At 42.2% G+C, this 12766-nt stretch overlaps 1 protein-coding gene across 9 annotated transcripts in view; it reads right to left on the bottom strand.

The window, feature by feature from the left end:
- Positions 1 to 6175, bottom strand: part of BTRC (beta-transducin repeat containing E3 ubiquitin protein ligase) — a 182163-nt gene extending 175988 nt beyond the window's left edge. For 2 of the 9 annotated variants that reach the window (XM_069566932.1, XM_069566937.1), the window contains exon 1: positions 5321 to 5756. Coding sequence is in view for 4 of the 9 variants with exons in the window: in XM_069566931.1 (XP_069423032.1) it covers positions 5974 to 6021 (48 nt within the window). In the remaining 5 variants the exon portion in view is untranslated. Of the gene's footprint in view, positions 1 to 5320; positions 5786 to 5973 lie in introns of those variants that run through there. The other 7 variants (XM_069566931.1, XM_069566933.1, XM_069566934.1 and 4 more) reach the window with 7 other exon arrangements.
- Between the last annotated feature and the right edge of the window lie 6591 nt (positions 6176 to 12766).

Below are 12766 nucleotides of genomic sequence, written 5' to 3'. Positions count from 1 at the left end.
TCTATGGGCAGCATATACTTTCCCATCTCCTCACTTGACCTTGTAACTTACTCTGGTTAACGGAATATCAGCAGGTACCATACAACCAATGACTGAAAGGAATCTGAACCAGTGGTCTTGCTCTCTTGCGCCTCTACTATAGCTATGAGGACAGCTCAGCCTGGGAAGTCACTGTCTCTTCAGTCTCAGTCTCAGAAAAATATGTGAAACAGTCCTGAGTGAGCAGCCAAATCCAGAGAAACCCAACAAAATTCAGCCTATGTCATCCAATGTTCAGCAAACCCACATGTTCTTGAGAATAAATATCTATCATTATACTGCCGTGACATATTGTGGGGTTTTATCACTCAGCAATAGCCAATCGATACAATGATACTGAGGCAACTTCATTTCCTAATAATTCAAATCATTAGAAAATGTGTATATAAATCTGGACAGTAATTCTCCACTCTGGCCCATTTGGCCAGCAAAGAAATATGCCATCATATTCCACTGTTTCTCTGAGCCTCAAGGATGAAATACAGTGTCGGTCTCAAGTCAGACTGCCAGGATTTGATCTCAGGCTTCTTGCTAAGCAGAGTGACTTTGCACAAGTTACTTAACCTCTCTGGAATCAGTTTCCTTATCCAAATATGGGAGCAACAATAGTACTGAATCTATCTTACAGAATTATTGGGAGGATTAAATTAAACAATAGTATATGTAAAGAATTCAGAATAGTAGTAAACACTAAACTAGTAAAACTAGTAAACACTAAATAAATACATATTAGCTATTCATGGCTGATCATATTTTTCAAAAACAAAGAAAAATAAATAAACAAAACTCTCCCATTTCTACCGTGTTTATCCTATAATTGACACAGACAGAATCAGGTCACAAGCCTGGGAATAGGAAAACAAGTATACCTGAAAGGAGAGCCAAATCTCAGAAAGGAGAAAGAAATCAAGAAGAAATTCCAACTCAGTTCTGTGACTTTTGCTCCTCTGCTCCTCATCCCCACCCTGGCCACGTAAAAAGGCAATCCAGGAACGATGGTGGTAGTGCCCCAGAGAACAAATCACATTCTTAGTTCAACATTACTCTCAGTATCTAGTCCACTGTTGCTATCTCTGAGTCTTCTATAAAATGTTCTAGCTTAGTTTCAATCAGACTTCGGAAAACTAAAGGAAATTATCCAACGATAATTCCCTCGGCACAAGGTGAATCTAAATACTAGTTGAAGTGGTACGATCAGGTGGACCCTTCCCATAGAGATGGTCTCCCTCCTCCACTGCTGATGTTAGGATGATGAATTTGATTTATTAAGAAGGCAGTTTTCTTTATAGTGACCAAGACTGTTAAACACTGGCAAATATTTTCTACTTCATCCACAATGAATTCTTATCATAAACATTTAGAAAGCACTTTCACGCTATATTAAAATATTGCTAGAAAGCACATGGTATCTCAAATATTTTAATACCACAAAGATTATTTTTTCTTTATTCATTCTTTTTGTAAGTTGTAATGCCATTTACCACAAGTAATTTTATCTATACATGATCAAGATCTTACATCATGTCTCATCTCCCTCTAGAAAGGGAAAAAAATTCTTAACTTCTTCCTTCTTTAAGGATTTAAACAATACATAAATAATATAGAATAATAAGTAGTCTCCTTTGAAAGTTCACTTTCTAATTTAGCAATAAAAATTTTCTGGCAATCATTCAAAGTAGAATTTTTACTCCACATTTAATAATTCACTTCTAGTAACTTACTACATCTATCACAAACATGAATCAAGAAAATGAACACAAAGAATTATCATTAATTTGTAATTTCATACTCCAATGCCTATATAAGAGTATTCAGAAAAGAAACTGAAGGCTAATTTAAATTGAAAACAGGTAAGAATCCACTTGCCAATGCAAGTGACACAGCAGATGCGAGCTTGATCCCTAGGCCAAGCAGATCCCCTGGAGTAGGAAATGGCAACCCATTCCAGTCTTCTTTCCTGGAAAATTTCATGGACAGAAAAGACTGGTGGGCTGAAGTCCATGGGGTCGCAAAGAGTTGCTGAGCATGCATGCAAGAGATATTAATATACAGAAACTCTGACAAACTAAGAACTAGCTTCAAATGTTATCCAACCAGCTGGTAATCAATCTCACTGATTTAAAGAAAAGTCCATCACAGTGAAAAATCTGAATACTTATTTTAAAATGCAATTTCTTGTTTTTAGATATATATGGTTCTCAAGCAAATAAAAGTTCCTGAATCATATCAACTCATCCAGTATTATCTCTACAGTAACATTATTAAGACAAGTTATACAGGAGATCACGATAGTTTTTTAAGAAGTTTATCTCAAAAATGAGAGGTCTCCAAAGCATTCCAAGTGTTAATAGCCACAAATGTGGCTGATCCCATCTGTATTTTCTGCCTGAGCATCCAACTAGAACAGCATCTATGGTAGCCAGTCTCAAAAGGTCCTGGCCCCCAGAAATTTCCCTCTCTCTGTTCATGCATGCTACTCTTTTTGTCTACAGGGAGAGATTATTTTCCCTCCCTCTGACTCTGGGCCGGCCTTTACTGTCTCTGACCAATAGCAACATTCTCAACTTCCAAACCTAGGACTTAAGAAAATTGGCTGGCTTCTTTCTTATCTCCTGGAATGCTCCCCTTCTTAGAACCCAGACACCATGCTTTAAGGAAATCCAAAAGAAGGCCATGTGGAGAAAGGAGGACAAGAAGGCCTTATTGCTAGCTGAACTCACAGACAGTGGCTGGCCGTGAGAAACTGGCCATTTTGGGCCAGCCATGAGAGATTGTGGCCATTTTGAACATTCCAGCCAACACTAGGCAAAACAGAACATGCACCAATCAACAAAAGATTTATATTTGTTACACAGCAAGTTAACCTTTACACTGTTTCACTTATCTATCAATAAAAAAACTATTTTATACATCTTGAAATTATTTCATCCATGTGTCAAATTTTCCTAGTTCTAAGATCCCGAGACCAGTTTATCCTGTCCATTTAAAAATAAATTTCAAATCCATCCCTCAACTTGTCATATAAATAGATAAAATACAGAAGGAGAGACAGATATAGATATAGTACAGATATTCAAAGATGAAGTTTAAGTATAGACCATGTATGAATTATGGTCAAATCTGAATCGGTCTCACTGATAAGGTTTTATTATAAAAATTAATCAAATTACTACATCAGTACAGTAATGAGCAAAATTCATAAAAGAGAATATCCATTTCATGCTATTTTAAACAAAATTTTATATTTTCTTAAACTGTAGAAATCAGGGCATCCTATACAAAAATTGTCAGTCACACCTCAGAATTGAGGGAAAGGATAAGGACAAAATAAAGCCAAATACTATATAAAAATTTCAATATGATTAAAAGGATAGTCTTTTCCATGTGTACTGTGCATTAATTACCAGGTGCAAGCACAAATAAAGTGTCTTCCTATCTCAAATGACTAAGTAAACAAACATAACAGGGTAAATGGGACCAAAGGCTGGTTGTGACTTAAATTCATAATAAGACTGTTACTGAGGTGAAAAGGGCTTCCCTGGTGGCTCAGACGGTAAAGGATCCACCTGCAATGCGGGAGACCTGGGTTCAATCCCTGGGTTGAGAAGATCCCCTGGAGAAGGAAATGGCAACCCACTTCAGAATTCTTGCCTGGAGAATCCCCATGGACAGAGGAGCCTGGCGGGCTATAATCCAAGGGGTCTCAAAGAATCAGATACAACTGAGCAACTAAGCACAGCACTGAGCTGAAAAAGAATGCCAAATCTTTAACTCTCCATTCTGTTGCAGTTATTAAGGTGTCATTCTTGGTGACCCTTTTCCAGCTGGCCTTCTCGCAAACAGCAGCCATAACAGCAGGCAAGGTCAAAAATGAAAGTAACTAAAATTGAAGAAAAATTGGTTTCTCCTTATGGAAACTGACTCAACATTTAATAATGTGTGGTGTCCCAAAAGCTTCAAACTACTCATGGCCATCTCTAGCTCCAACTTTAACTCAATCAGGAGACCATTATCAAAACAACTCACTGGTACAAAGCAGAGATCAATTGGTTGAAAATGTTCCTAGGCTGAGGTCTATCAGGGACTAAAGAAGATGATCTCATAAGGTCCCTTTATGATCTGTTAAAACCACATTATTCCATAAATCTGACACGTGTCAAGATTAGGACAAAACAAAAATAAGCAGCTGTCACTTTTCTTACTTAAATCTAGAAGCTGGCTGTACACACAAAGCAACTTCGTCTCACTTCTGATGTCCGAAACAATTCTGAAGCCTCTTAATATTTTAGAATTTCAACAGTGGGCAGAAACTCAAGAACTTTCTTCAGGTCTAATAGTATTTTGTTAAAGATACACTTGAACTTTAGTTAGGCATTTTAGAAAGCACTAATACAAAATAAATAAAGTTACAGTAAATATGACCAGACTCTTAAATTATATTCTTGTAAATGCAGCAGTTTAAAGCCTAAATTCAATTAGGTTAGTGTCCATGGTTTGTTTAGATTTGTTTTGGTATCTAAGGCCAAGAAGAGAAAACAACAACTATCTAACAAAAGAAATAAAGATTTGGAGTGACAGGTTACAATTACTTCTGAAAAAGCAAACAGACTGTAAAATAATATCAATGGTCCCTATGGACACCAGTTAAGACAGAAAGAAGTCTATGCATCCCATCATTCTTTAGCTGTAACCACCAAGTCTGGTTTTACATCTGGGATATACAAATGAAGCATCAGATTAAATGCATCAAATAGCTATACACATTTGCTAAACATACACATATCAAAAAAAGAAAAGCATGATACAAAGTTAAAGAATTAGACTCCAAAGGATTGAAACACACCCACAAAATTCAAGTTCATACTGTGCTTCAACCTAAAAGTCCTAAGTAACTACTAACCCTGACATTTCCTATTATTCTCCACCATCTGCATTCCCCCTTTTATCTCCTGAATTTCTCCAGTGATCTTATTACTTCTTATGGGTCTTTGGATGCTAATCTGCATAGCCTTTCCATTCCCAGAAAGTGATACTGCACCTGATCTCCACATTTTACTGTCTCTACGATATCGCATCAAGTTTTGTTTTACACTATTAGATATTAATTTTGCCCCTAATCTCCTGTACCTAGGTTTCCCTAACCAGTGAACCTCTTCTGTCTTCTTTCAAACTAGAGAATGTATACCCTTTTCCTGATACCTGTAACTCTGGCATCTATTCAACCTCTTCCCTTTCCCAAAGACTGTCATCACAGCGCGAGATCCCCGTCCCCAGTCCTTACCTTCCTAAGTAAGGCCTAGTTCTTTCCAGAGTTTGCCAACATTAGTTTGTTTGGCCAAGCTGGGATTGTACCCTGAAGGCTATCTCTCCCACCTCACTCTACAAGACTGTAAGTCTCCCAGCAGTCCTCTTTCTGCTCTACCTTAGATCCATCCACATCCAGCCTTGCCCGTTTTTCCCACCCTCCTCCCACTCCCAGTATCTTTCCTCCCACTGTCCAGCGTTCCCCTTCCCTACTACTGAATGCACCTCTTCTCCAGGGCCTCACCCGTAACCCTCACACCGGCAAGGCCCTGCCAGCGGCCTCACGGCGTCTCTCCTCCTGGCCTCCTCAGCTCTTCAGTAACTGTCCCTAAGCCCCTTACTCTCCAGGGCCCCGCGCGCCCCAGAGACCCCTCCCCGATTAAGCTCTCGCTGTCACTTGGCCTCTCATCCACAAGATGGCGGAGCTGCTGCCCCCACCCCCGGGTCCTCTCCGCAACCCCTCCTACCTCCCAGAAGCTCCCGTCCCGTCCCTCCAGCCGCCCCCGCCGCCGGCCTCGGCCCAGGGTCTCGCTGTGCCCTCCTCCAACGGGCAGGCAGCCCAGGCCCGAGCCTCAGAGACGCCGCCAACACACCGCCTGCACAGTTCCCCGGCCTGCACCTTCTCCTCACCATAAACTTGAGCGCTTTTTCCTGCAGCACCGCCTCGGCCGGGTCCATAATCGCCAGGGGCCACTGGGTCTGCACTCCGCCGGGGCCGCCCCCTTGATGCCAGGCCGCAGCCAACGCAGCGCCCGGATCCCGCCTCCTCTTCCTTTCCTCCGCCCTCTTACCTCTCAGGCACTGGCAGGGGGGCCAGGGAGGACAAGGTGTCCTTTGCGCATGCGTGTTGCCCGCTGGCTCACGGGATTTGTGGTTCTGGAGGTTCCTGAAGCAAAAAAGTGACGCCACACTACGAACTGCAACTCCCGCGGTTCACTGCGGTAGGGTCGCGGTGTCTCCCACGCCAAATCTAGACAACTGACCGTCAAGTAGAGAAGATCAGCGTATGGGAATCGTAGTTTGCGGCCTCTAGAGCTGAGAAACGGGAGGGGCATCGGTGTCTCCGTGGTTACCGAGCGACGCCAGTGGCGACTTGCCTGGCAATTGATATCAAGATGGCGACCGGCGCCTCACCTGTAGCCCAAATACTAGAAAAAGCTCTGAGAGGACAGAGACGCTAGGGCCTCCCTAACTGTTGTTATAGAGAACTGACGCCCCCCAAATTCCTATGTCTGGCGTCTGAAGGACGGATTTTGACTGGGACGCCTGGCCTATGGGCACCTAGCAGTAGCTTCATGCTGAAATGCAGAGTTTCAAGGTCTTTCTAAGTCATCGCGCCATACTTCCACCTTATTCTAACCCACTATAAGTCAGGGTCTAATAGAACTCGACTCAGAATATTCTCGGGTGTTTAGCACTCAGAAACCATGGCCGGCTACTGCTAACCCTGAGATGTAAGCCCTGCATTCAGGGTTAAATGGGTACTTCCAAAAGGTCTTTAATGGTGGGATATAATGGCCATCGAGCAAATAAAGCATGTAGTATTTAGTTTGGCCTTAAAGGGGACTGTACGAATTTATTTTGGAAATCAGCTTACCGTAAAATGCGAAAACACTAGGGTTGTGCTAAAAGTGACAGGCTTGTACAAAATACCTGAGTTTATAAAATAGGGAAATAGCTTTTCGTTTATAGGGAAATCTTCCACTGTATATTTTATTCATTTGTTCATTCAACAAACAGCACATATAACCGTGTGCGGATAATTGTGCCCAAGAGATGGGGATTCAATAGTGAACACAATAGTCCTGCTCTCATGGAACTTACATTTCTAGTATGTCGATACTTTGTCCTACTCATCTCTATGTTCTCAGAACTCAGCACATTACCTATATATAATAAAGTTAATTAAAAGTTATACTCTTGAATTTTTTTTTTTTTAAGGGACTTCCCTGGTGGTCCAGTGGCTAAGACTCCCTACTCCCTACTCCCAGTGCACTGAGCCCAGTTTCCATCCCTGGTCAGGGAACTAGATCCTAAATGCCCCAACTGAGAGTTCACATGCTGTAACCAAAATCAAAGATTCCAGGTGCCACAACTAAGACCCAGTGCAGGCAAATAAATGAATAAATTTTTTTTTTTTTAATTTAAGTTCTGCTACTACTACTATTGCAAAATGAAGACTCAAAATTCATTCATATGAAAACTACCTGCAACTTTTCATAGGCAGTATGTGATATGGTTGCCAAAAAAGCTAAAGTTTAAAAGTTAGGCAGCTTGAAGAGAGTAGTGTCTGGGGAATACAGTTTTATGGTTTTACTCTGTTTTGAATCACTAAGACCACACCTGGAGCACTTTGTTCAGTTATGGGCACCATGTTCTGTAAACATCTTATGCAGGAGCACAGCCAAGGACAAGATAACCGAAAGAGAAAATATTGATAAATGACTACTCTGAAGAAAGAGCACTTAAGAATAACATGGCAAATAAATTTAAGTATTTTAAAATACTGAAAGGCATAGTATATAGCTCTATAGGGTAAAGTAGGACCACTGGATAGGATAATAATAGTGATGGTGGTGATGATGATAACAGCTGTCACTTTATTAGCTCTTTGTGACTAGGTATCTCATATTCATAATTTATAATATAGAGTAACTTTGTAAAGCAGGTATTATTATCCCTAATTTACAGATGAAGTAAGTGAGACTGAGGAGATAAGTAACTTGATCAAGTCACCCAGCAAATTACATCATCAGGATTCTAACCCCATCTGCTTGACTGCAAGGCCTGTGCTATTTTCACTGAACTACACTGTAATGACACAAGATTCAGATTCACACTTTCTAGTAACCAGAGCTGTCTTGACAAAGGAAACATAGAGGCAGGGTGACCATGTTGTCTGAAAATATAGAGGCAGGATTGTCTAGGAGAGTTCAGTTTGGGTGGGAGGTTAACATCCTTTACTGTAAAATTCTGTTGATAAGTCATTTGTTTTATTTTACTTTAGTTGTTAGTTACTCAGTTGTGTCTGACTCTTTTATGACCCCATGGACTGTAGCCTGCCAGGCTCCACTGTTCGTGGAATTCTCCAGCAAGAATACTGGAGTGGGCAGCCATTCTCTTCTTCAGGTGACCTTCCCAAGCTAGAGATTGAACTCCAGGTCTTCCGCATTGCAGGCAGATTCTTTACCATCTGAGCCACCAGGGAAGCCCTTGTTATCCATAGAGTATGAAAATATTGCCCAATGAGATTGGCATTCTTTTGGTTTGTATGATTTTTGCAAAATAGATATTGTTTTCCGTGTTAAATTTTAAATTCACAAAGGTGATATTGTTATGTGTCTCATTGTGTTTCTTTTTTTTTTCTTCATTGTGTTTCATACTTTCTTCACCTAGTAGCTGTGGTTTTACAATCCATTTACATTGTTATGTACATCAAACATGATGCTTCTGACTGAATAGTCTAATGGTGTGTATTCCCCACATTCTACCCATTCACTCTCCTAGCAAAGACTTCAGTTCCCAGGACTTCCCTGGTGGTCCAGTGGCTAAAGCTCCATGCTCCTAATGCAGCGGGTCTGGGTTTGATCCCTGGTCAAGGAACTGGATCCCACATGCCACAACTAAAGAATTTACATGCTTCAACTAAGACCCAGTGCAGCTAAATAAACAAATAAAAAGACTTCAGTTCCCAATAACACTGCAGTGATCAACTTCCTACATTCTTCTGTGAATGAGAATATATTTGGGAATACACACCTAAGACCGTATTTGCTGGTTCATAGGCTATTAAGGACATTTAATTGGGCTGCTGCTACTGCTGTTAAGTCACGTCAGTCGTGTCCAACTCTGTGCAACCCTATAGACAGCAGCCCACCAGGCTCCTGTCCCTGGGATTCTCCAGGAAAGAATACTAGAGTGGGTTGCCATTTTCCTCTCCAGTGCATGAAAGTGAAAAGTGAAAGTGAAGTCATTCAGTCGTGTCTGACTCTTCGCAGCCCCATGGACTGTAGCCTACCAGGCTCCTCCGTCCATGGGATTTCCCAGGCAAGAGTACTGGAGTGGATTGCAATTGCCTTCTCCATTAATTGGGCTATGTAGAGCCAAACTGCAGTACAGAAACACCAGGACAGTATACACCTCATCACACTACTCTGCCACACTCAGGGTTACCAAACTACCAGCTCCCCTTTTATTTTGCCAGTCTGTATATTTTACTTTGGGCAACCTCCAACCCACAAGGATCATGCCCTTCATTAAACTACTCTGCTCCTCTAACCTTCTGCAGTCTGTACTTATAACACATAGCAGGACAGAGCTAGAAATATTCTACACATGTCTGTGCTTTCTGTTCATCCCATCGCCATTGCTCTCTCAATCCTAATTGCAAATAAGAGTCATTTGAGGAATTTATAAAAAAATAATGGTACCCAAGCTTTACCCTTAATTTAATAAGTCTGTGGATGTGGAAAGCTGACTCATTGGAAAAGACCCTGATGCTGGGAAAAACTGAGGGTGGGAGAAGAAGGGGGCAACAAAGGATGAGATGGTTGGATGGCATCACTGACACAATGGACATGGGTTTGGGTGGACTCCGGGAGTTGGTGATGGACAGGGAGGCATGGTGTGCTGCAGTTGATGGGGTAGCAAAGAGTCAGACACAACTGAGCGGCTGAACTGAACTGAAGCCCTTGGCAATGGTAATTTTGGAAGGTCCCCAGGTGATTCTAATCTGCAGCCAGATTTGAGATGTTGCCTTGGAGGCTAGATGCCCAGTGCTTCTTGCTGACCTCTGCTATCCAGATTCCCCTCTAAGCCTACCTTGCCTTCCAAAATCTAGAATTACTCAACAATTCCCCACCCCACCCCCCATCACCACCACAATCCTGTTTTCCAAGGTTCCTCTGTCCATGGGATTCTTCAGGCAAGAATACTAGAATCAGTTGCCATTTCCTTCTCCAGGGGATCTTTCCCAACCAGGAATCAAACCCAGGTCTCCTGCAATGCAGGCAGATTCTTTACCAACTGAGCTACAAGGGAATCCCTAAGAACAGCCAATCAATGCTCAAAGCTGAATGGAAGCAAAGTGATCAACTGATTAAATATCCATCAAGTATTTGAGTGTCTGATAGGCTTAATCCTAGGTCAAGAGGTCCTGTGGAGGTGGGAAGGTTATTTGTATTTCAGTTGGTAGGAAAGATACTGTTTAGCTGGGAGCTAAATAAAGAATGTCCCCTTCCTGTCTCCACCATCGTCTTTCTGCCTTGTCCTCATAAAAGATCAACAGTCAGTTCTCTATTTAGGAAAGTTTGCTAACCCCACTGAGGCTATATGCTTTTGTGCCTAAGTAGAAGGAATCTTTAACACTGTGGGTTCCCTCAACAGACACACCCACTGCCACAGGCCAAAGCCATTCTCTTCTGGATAGAGCAGTCAATCCCTTTCAGGGCAGCTCTGTGGAGTGGGGATGGGGTGGGGTGATGGTAAAGCTGCTAAAAAGAGCATTTCAGGCAAAGTTGCATTTTTTAAAATTTTTATTCATTATTTGTTTTTGGCCGTGCTGGGTCTTCCTTGCTGTGCACAGGCTTTCTCTAGTTGTGGTAAGTAGGGGCTATTCTTTGTTGTTTCTCATTGCAGTGACTTTTCTTGTTGTGGAGCAGGGGCTCTAGCCTCAGTAGCTGTGGCACATGAGCTCCGTAGTTTCAGCTCCCCGTCTACAACACAGGCACAATAGTTGTGATACGTGGGCTTAGTTGCTCCAAAGCATGTGGGATCTTTCTGGACCAGGGATCAAACCCAGGTTTCCTGCACTGGCAGGCAGATTCTTTATCACTGAGCCACCAGGGAAGCCCTGGCAGCTGGATTTTTAACCCCTGGACCGCCAGGGAAGTCTCAAGTCGTATTTGATGGTGCAGTCTGAGAACCAAAACAAGATTAGGGTGGCTTTAGAAGAAGGGTGGCACTAGATGAGCGCGCAGAAGACAATAACATGGGGCTCTGTAGGCGAGCCATTATTCAGCCAACGGACACTGTCAGGAGGACTGGCCGACATTCCTTCCAACTGGGTCAGTGCCTGTGCCTTACCAGCTATAAAATATCCTGACTTTCACTCCAGGTTAGACGCCACATTAAGGAATTTGGACTTTATTGTGAGGGCTGCAAGAAACTACTGAATATATATATATTTTTAAGCAGGGCTGCAGCATGGCCCGATATGTAATTTTAGAAAATCTCTTGCAGCTGGAGACTGGGAAAAGGATTATGAGGTGGCTGAAATCTTCCTGGGAGGAATGATGGAGGTCTGATGAGGGAGGTGATGAAAAAAGAAAGCAGATAGATTCCAGGGATGTTGAACAGATAGAATCTGTAGGACATGATGATTAATTAGCTATGTCATGGATGATGTTAAAAGGATATATCAAAGATGACTTCTAGGTACCTGGTTCAGGAAACAGGATGAATGAGGAGTGCTATTTTTTGAGACAGGGAACAGAAAAGAAGGAATAGGTAGTGGAAAGATACTCAGTTTTTACGGTTTGTTTGGTTTTTTTTTGACAGATTGCTTCAAGATATCTGTGAGACTTCTACATGGATTCAGACATCAAAGAGGCAGTTGGATATTCAGAACTGAAGCTGAAGAGAAAGTCCTGGACTATAGATAGGGATCTTCAACATATGGGTGGCAATTGAAGGAAAGGATGAAGTCATGCAGGAAAACTGCAAGCAGTGTGAAGAACCGCAGGTCTAGGATGAAATTCTGAAGAACGTTAAGATTTACAGGATGAGCAGAAGAGCCTGCAAAAGGAGCCCAGGAAGTGACCAGAGAGACAGGAGGAAAACCTGGCAAGTGTGGCTCATGGGGGGAGGCAGATGCCATGCTGCAGTGAGTTGAAGAGGAAAGGTGAGGAAATGGAGACTGCTGAGTCTCTTCTTACAAGATATATGGCTATCAAGGGAGGAAGAGAAGAGATAGCACTGGGGTTAGAGGTAGAAATAGGAGGGTCTAAGAAGACAGGCGGGTCATGGTGGAGAGGTCTGACAGAACGCGGTCCACTGGAGAAGGGAATGGCAAACCACTTCAGTATTCTTGCCTTGAGAACCCCATGAACAGTAGGAAAAGGCAAAATGATAGGATACTGAAAGAGGAACTCCCCAGGTCAGTAGGTGCCCAATATTCTACTGGAGGTCAGTGGAGAAATAACTCCAGAAAGAATGAAGGGATGGAGCCAAAGCAAAAACAATACCCAGCTGTGGATGTGACTGGTGATAGAAGCAAGGTCTGATGCTGTAAAGAGCAATATTGCATAGGAACCTGGAATGTTAGGTCCATGAATCTAGGCAAATTGGAAGTGGTCAAACAGGAGATGGCAAGAGTGAACATCGACATTCTAGGAATCAGCAAACTAAAATGGACTGGAATGGG

This window comes from Ovis canadensis, chromosome 22 (genome assembly GCF_042477335.2).
Source record: "Ovis canadensis isolate MfBH-ARS-UI-01 breed Bighorn chromosome 22, ARS-UI_OviCan_v2, whole genome shotgun sequence".
Classification (NCBI taxonomy): Eukaryota; Metazoa; Chordata; class Mammalia; order Artiodactyla; family Bovidae; genus Ovis; species Ovis canadensis.
The sequence above is the reverse complement of the archived record's forward strand: the minus strand, read 5'-3'. Positions and strand labels throughout refer to the sequence as shown.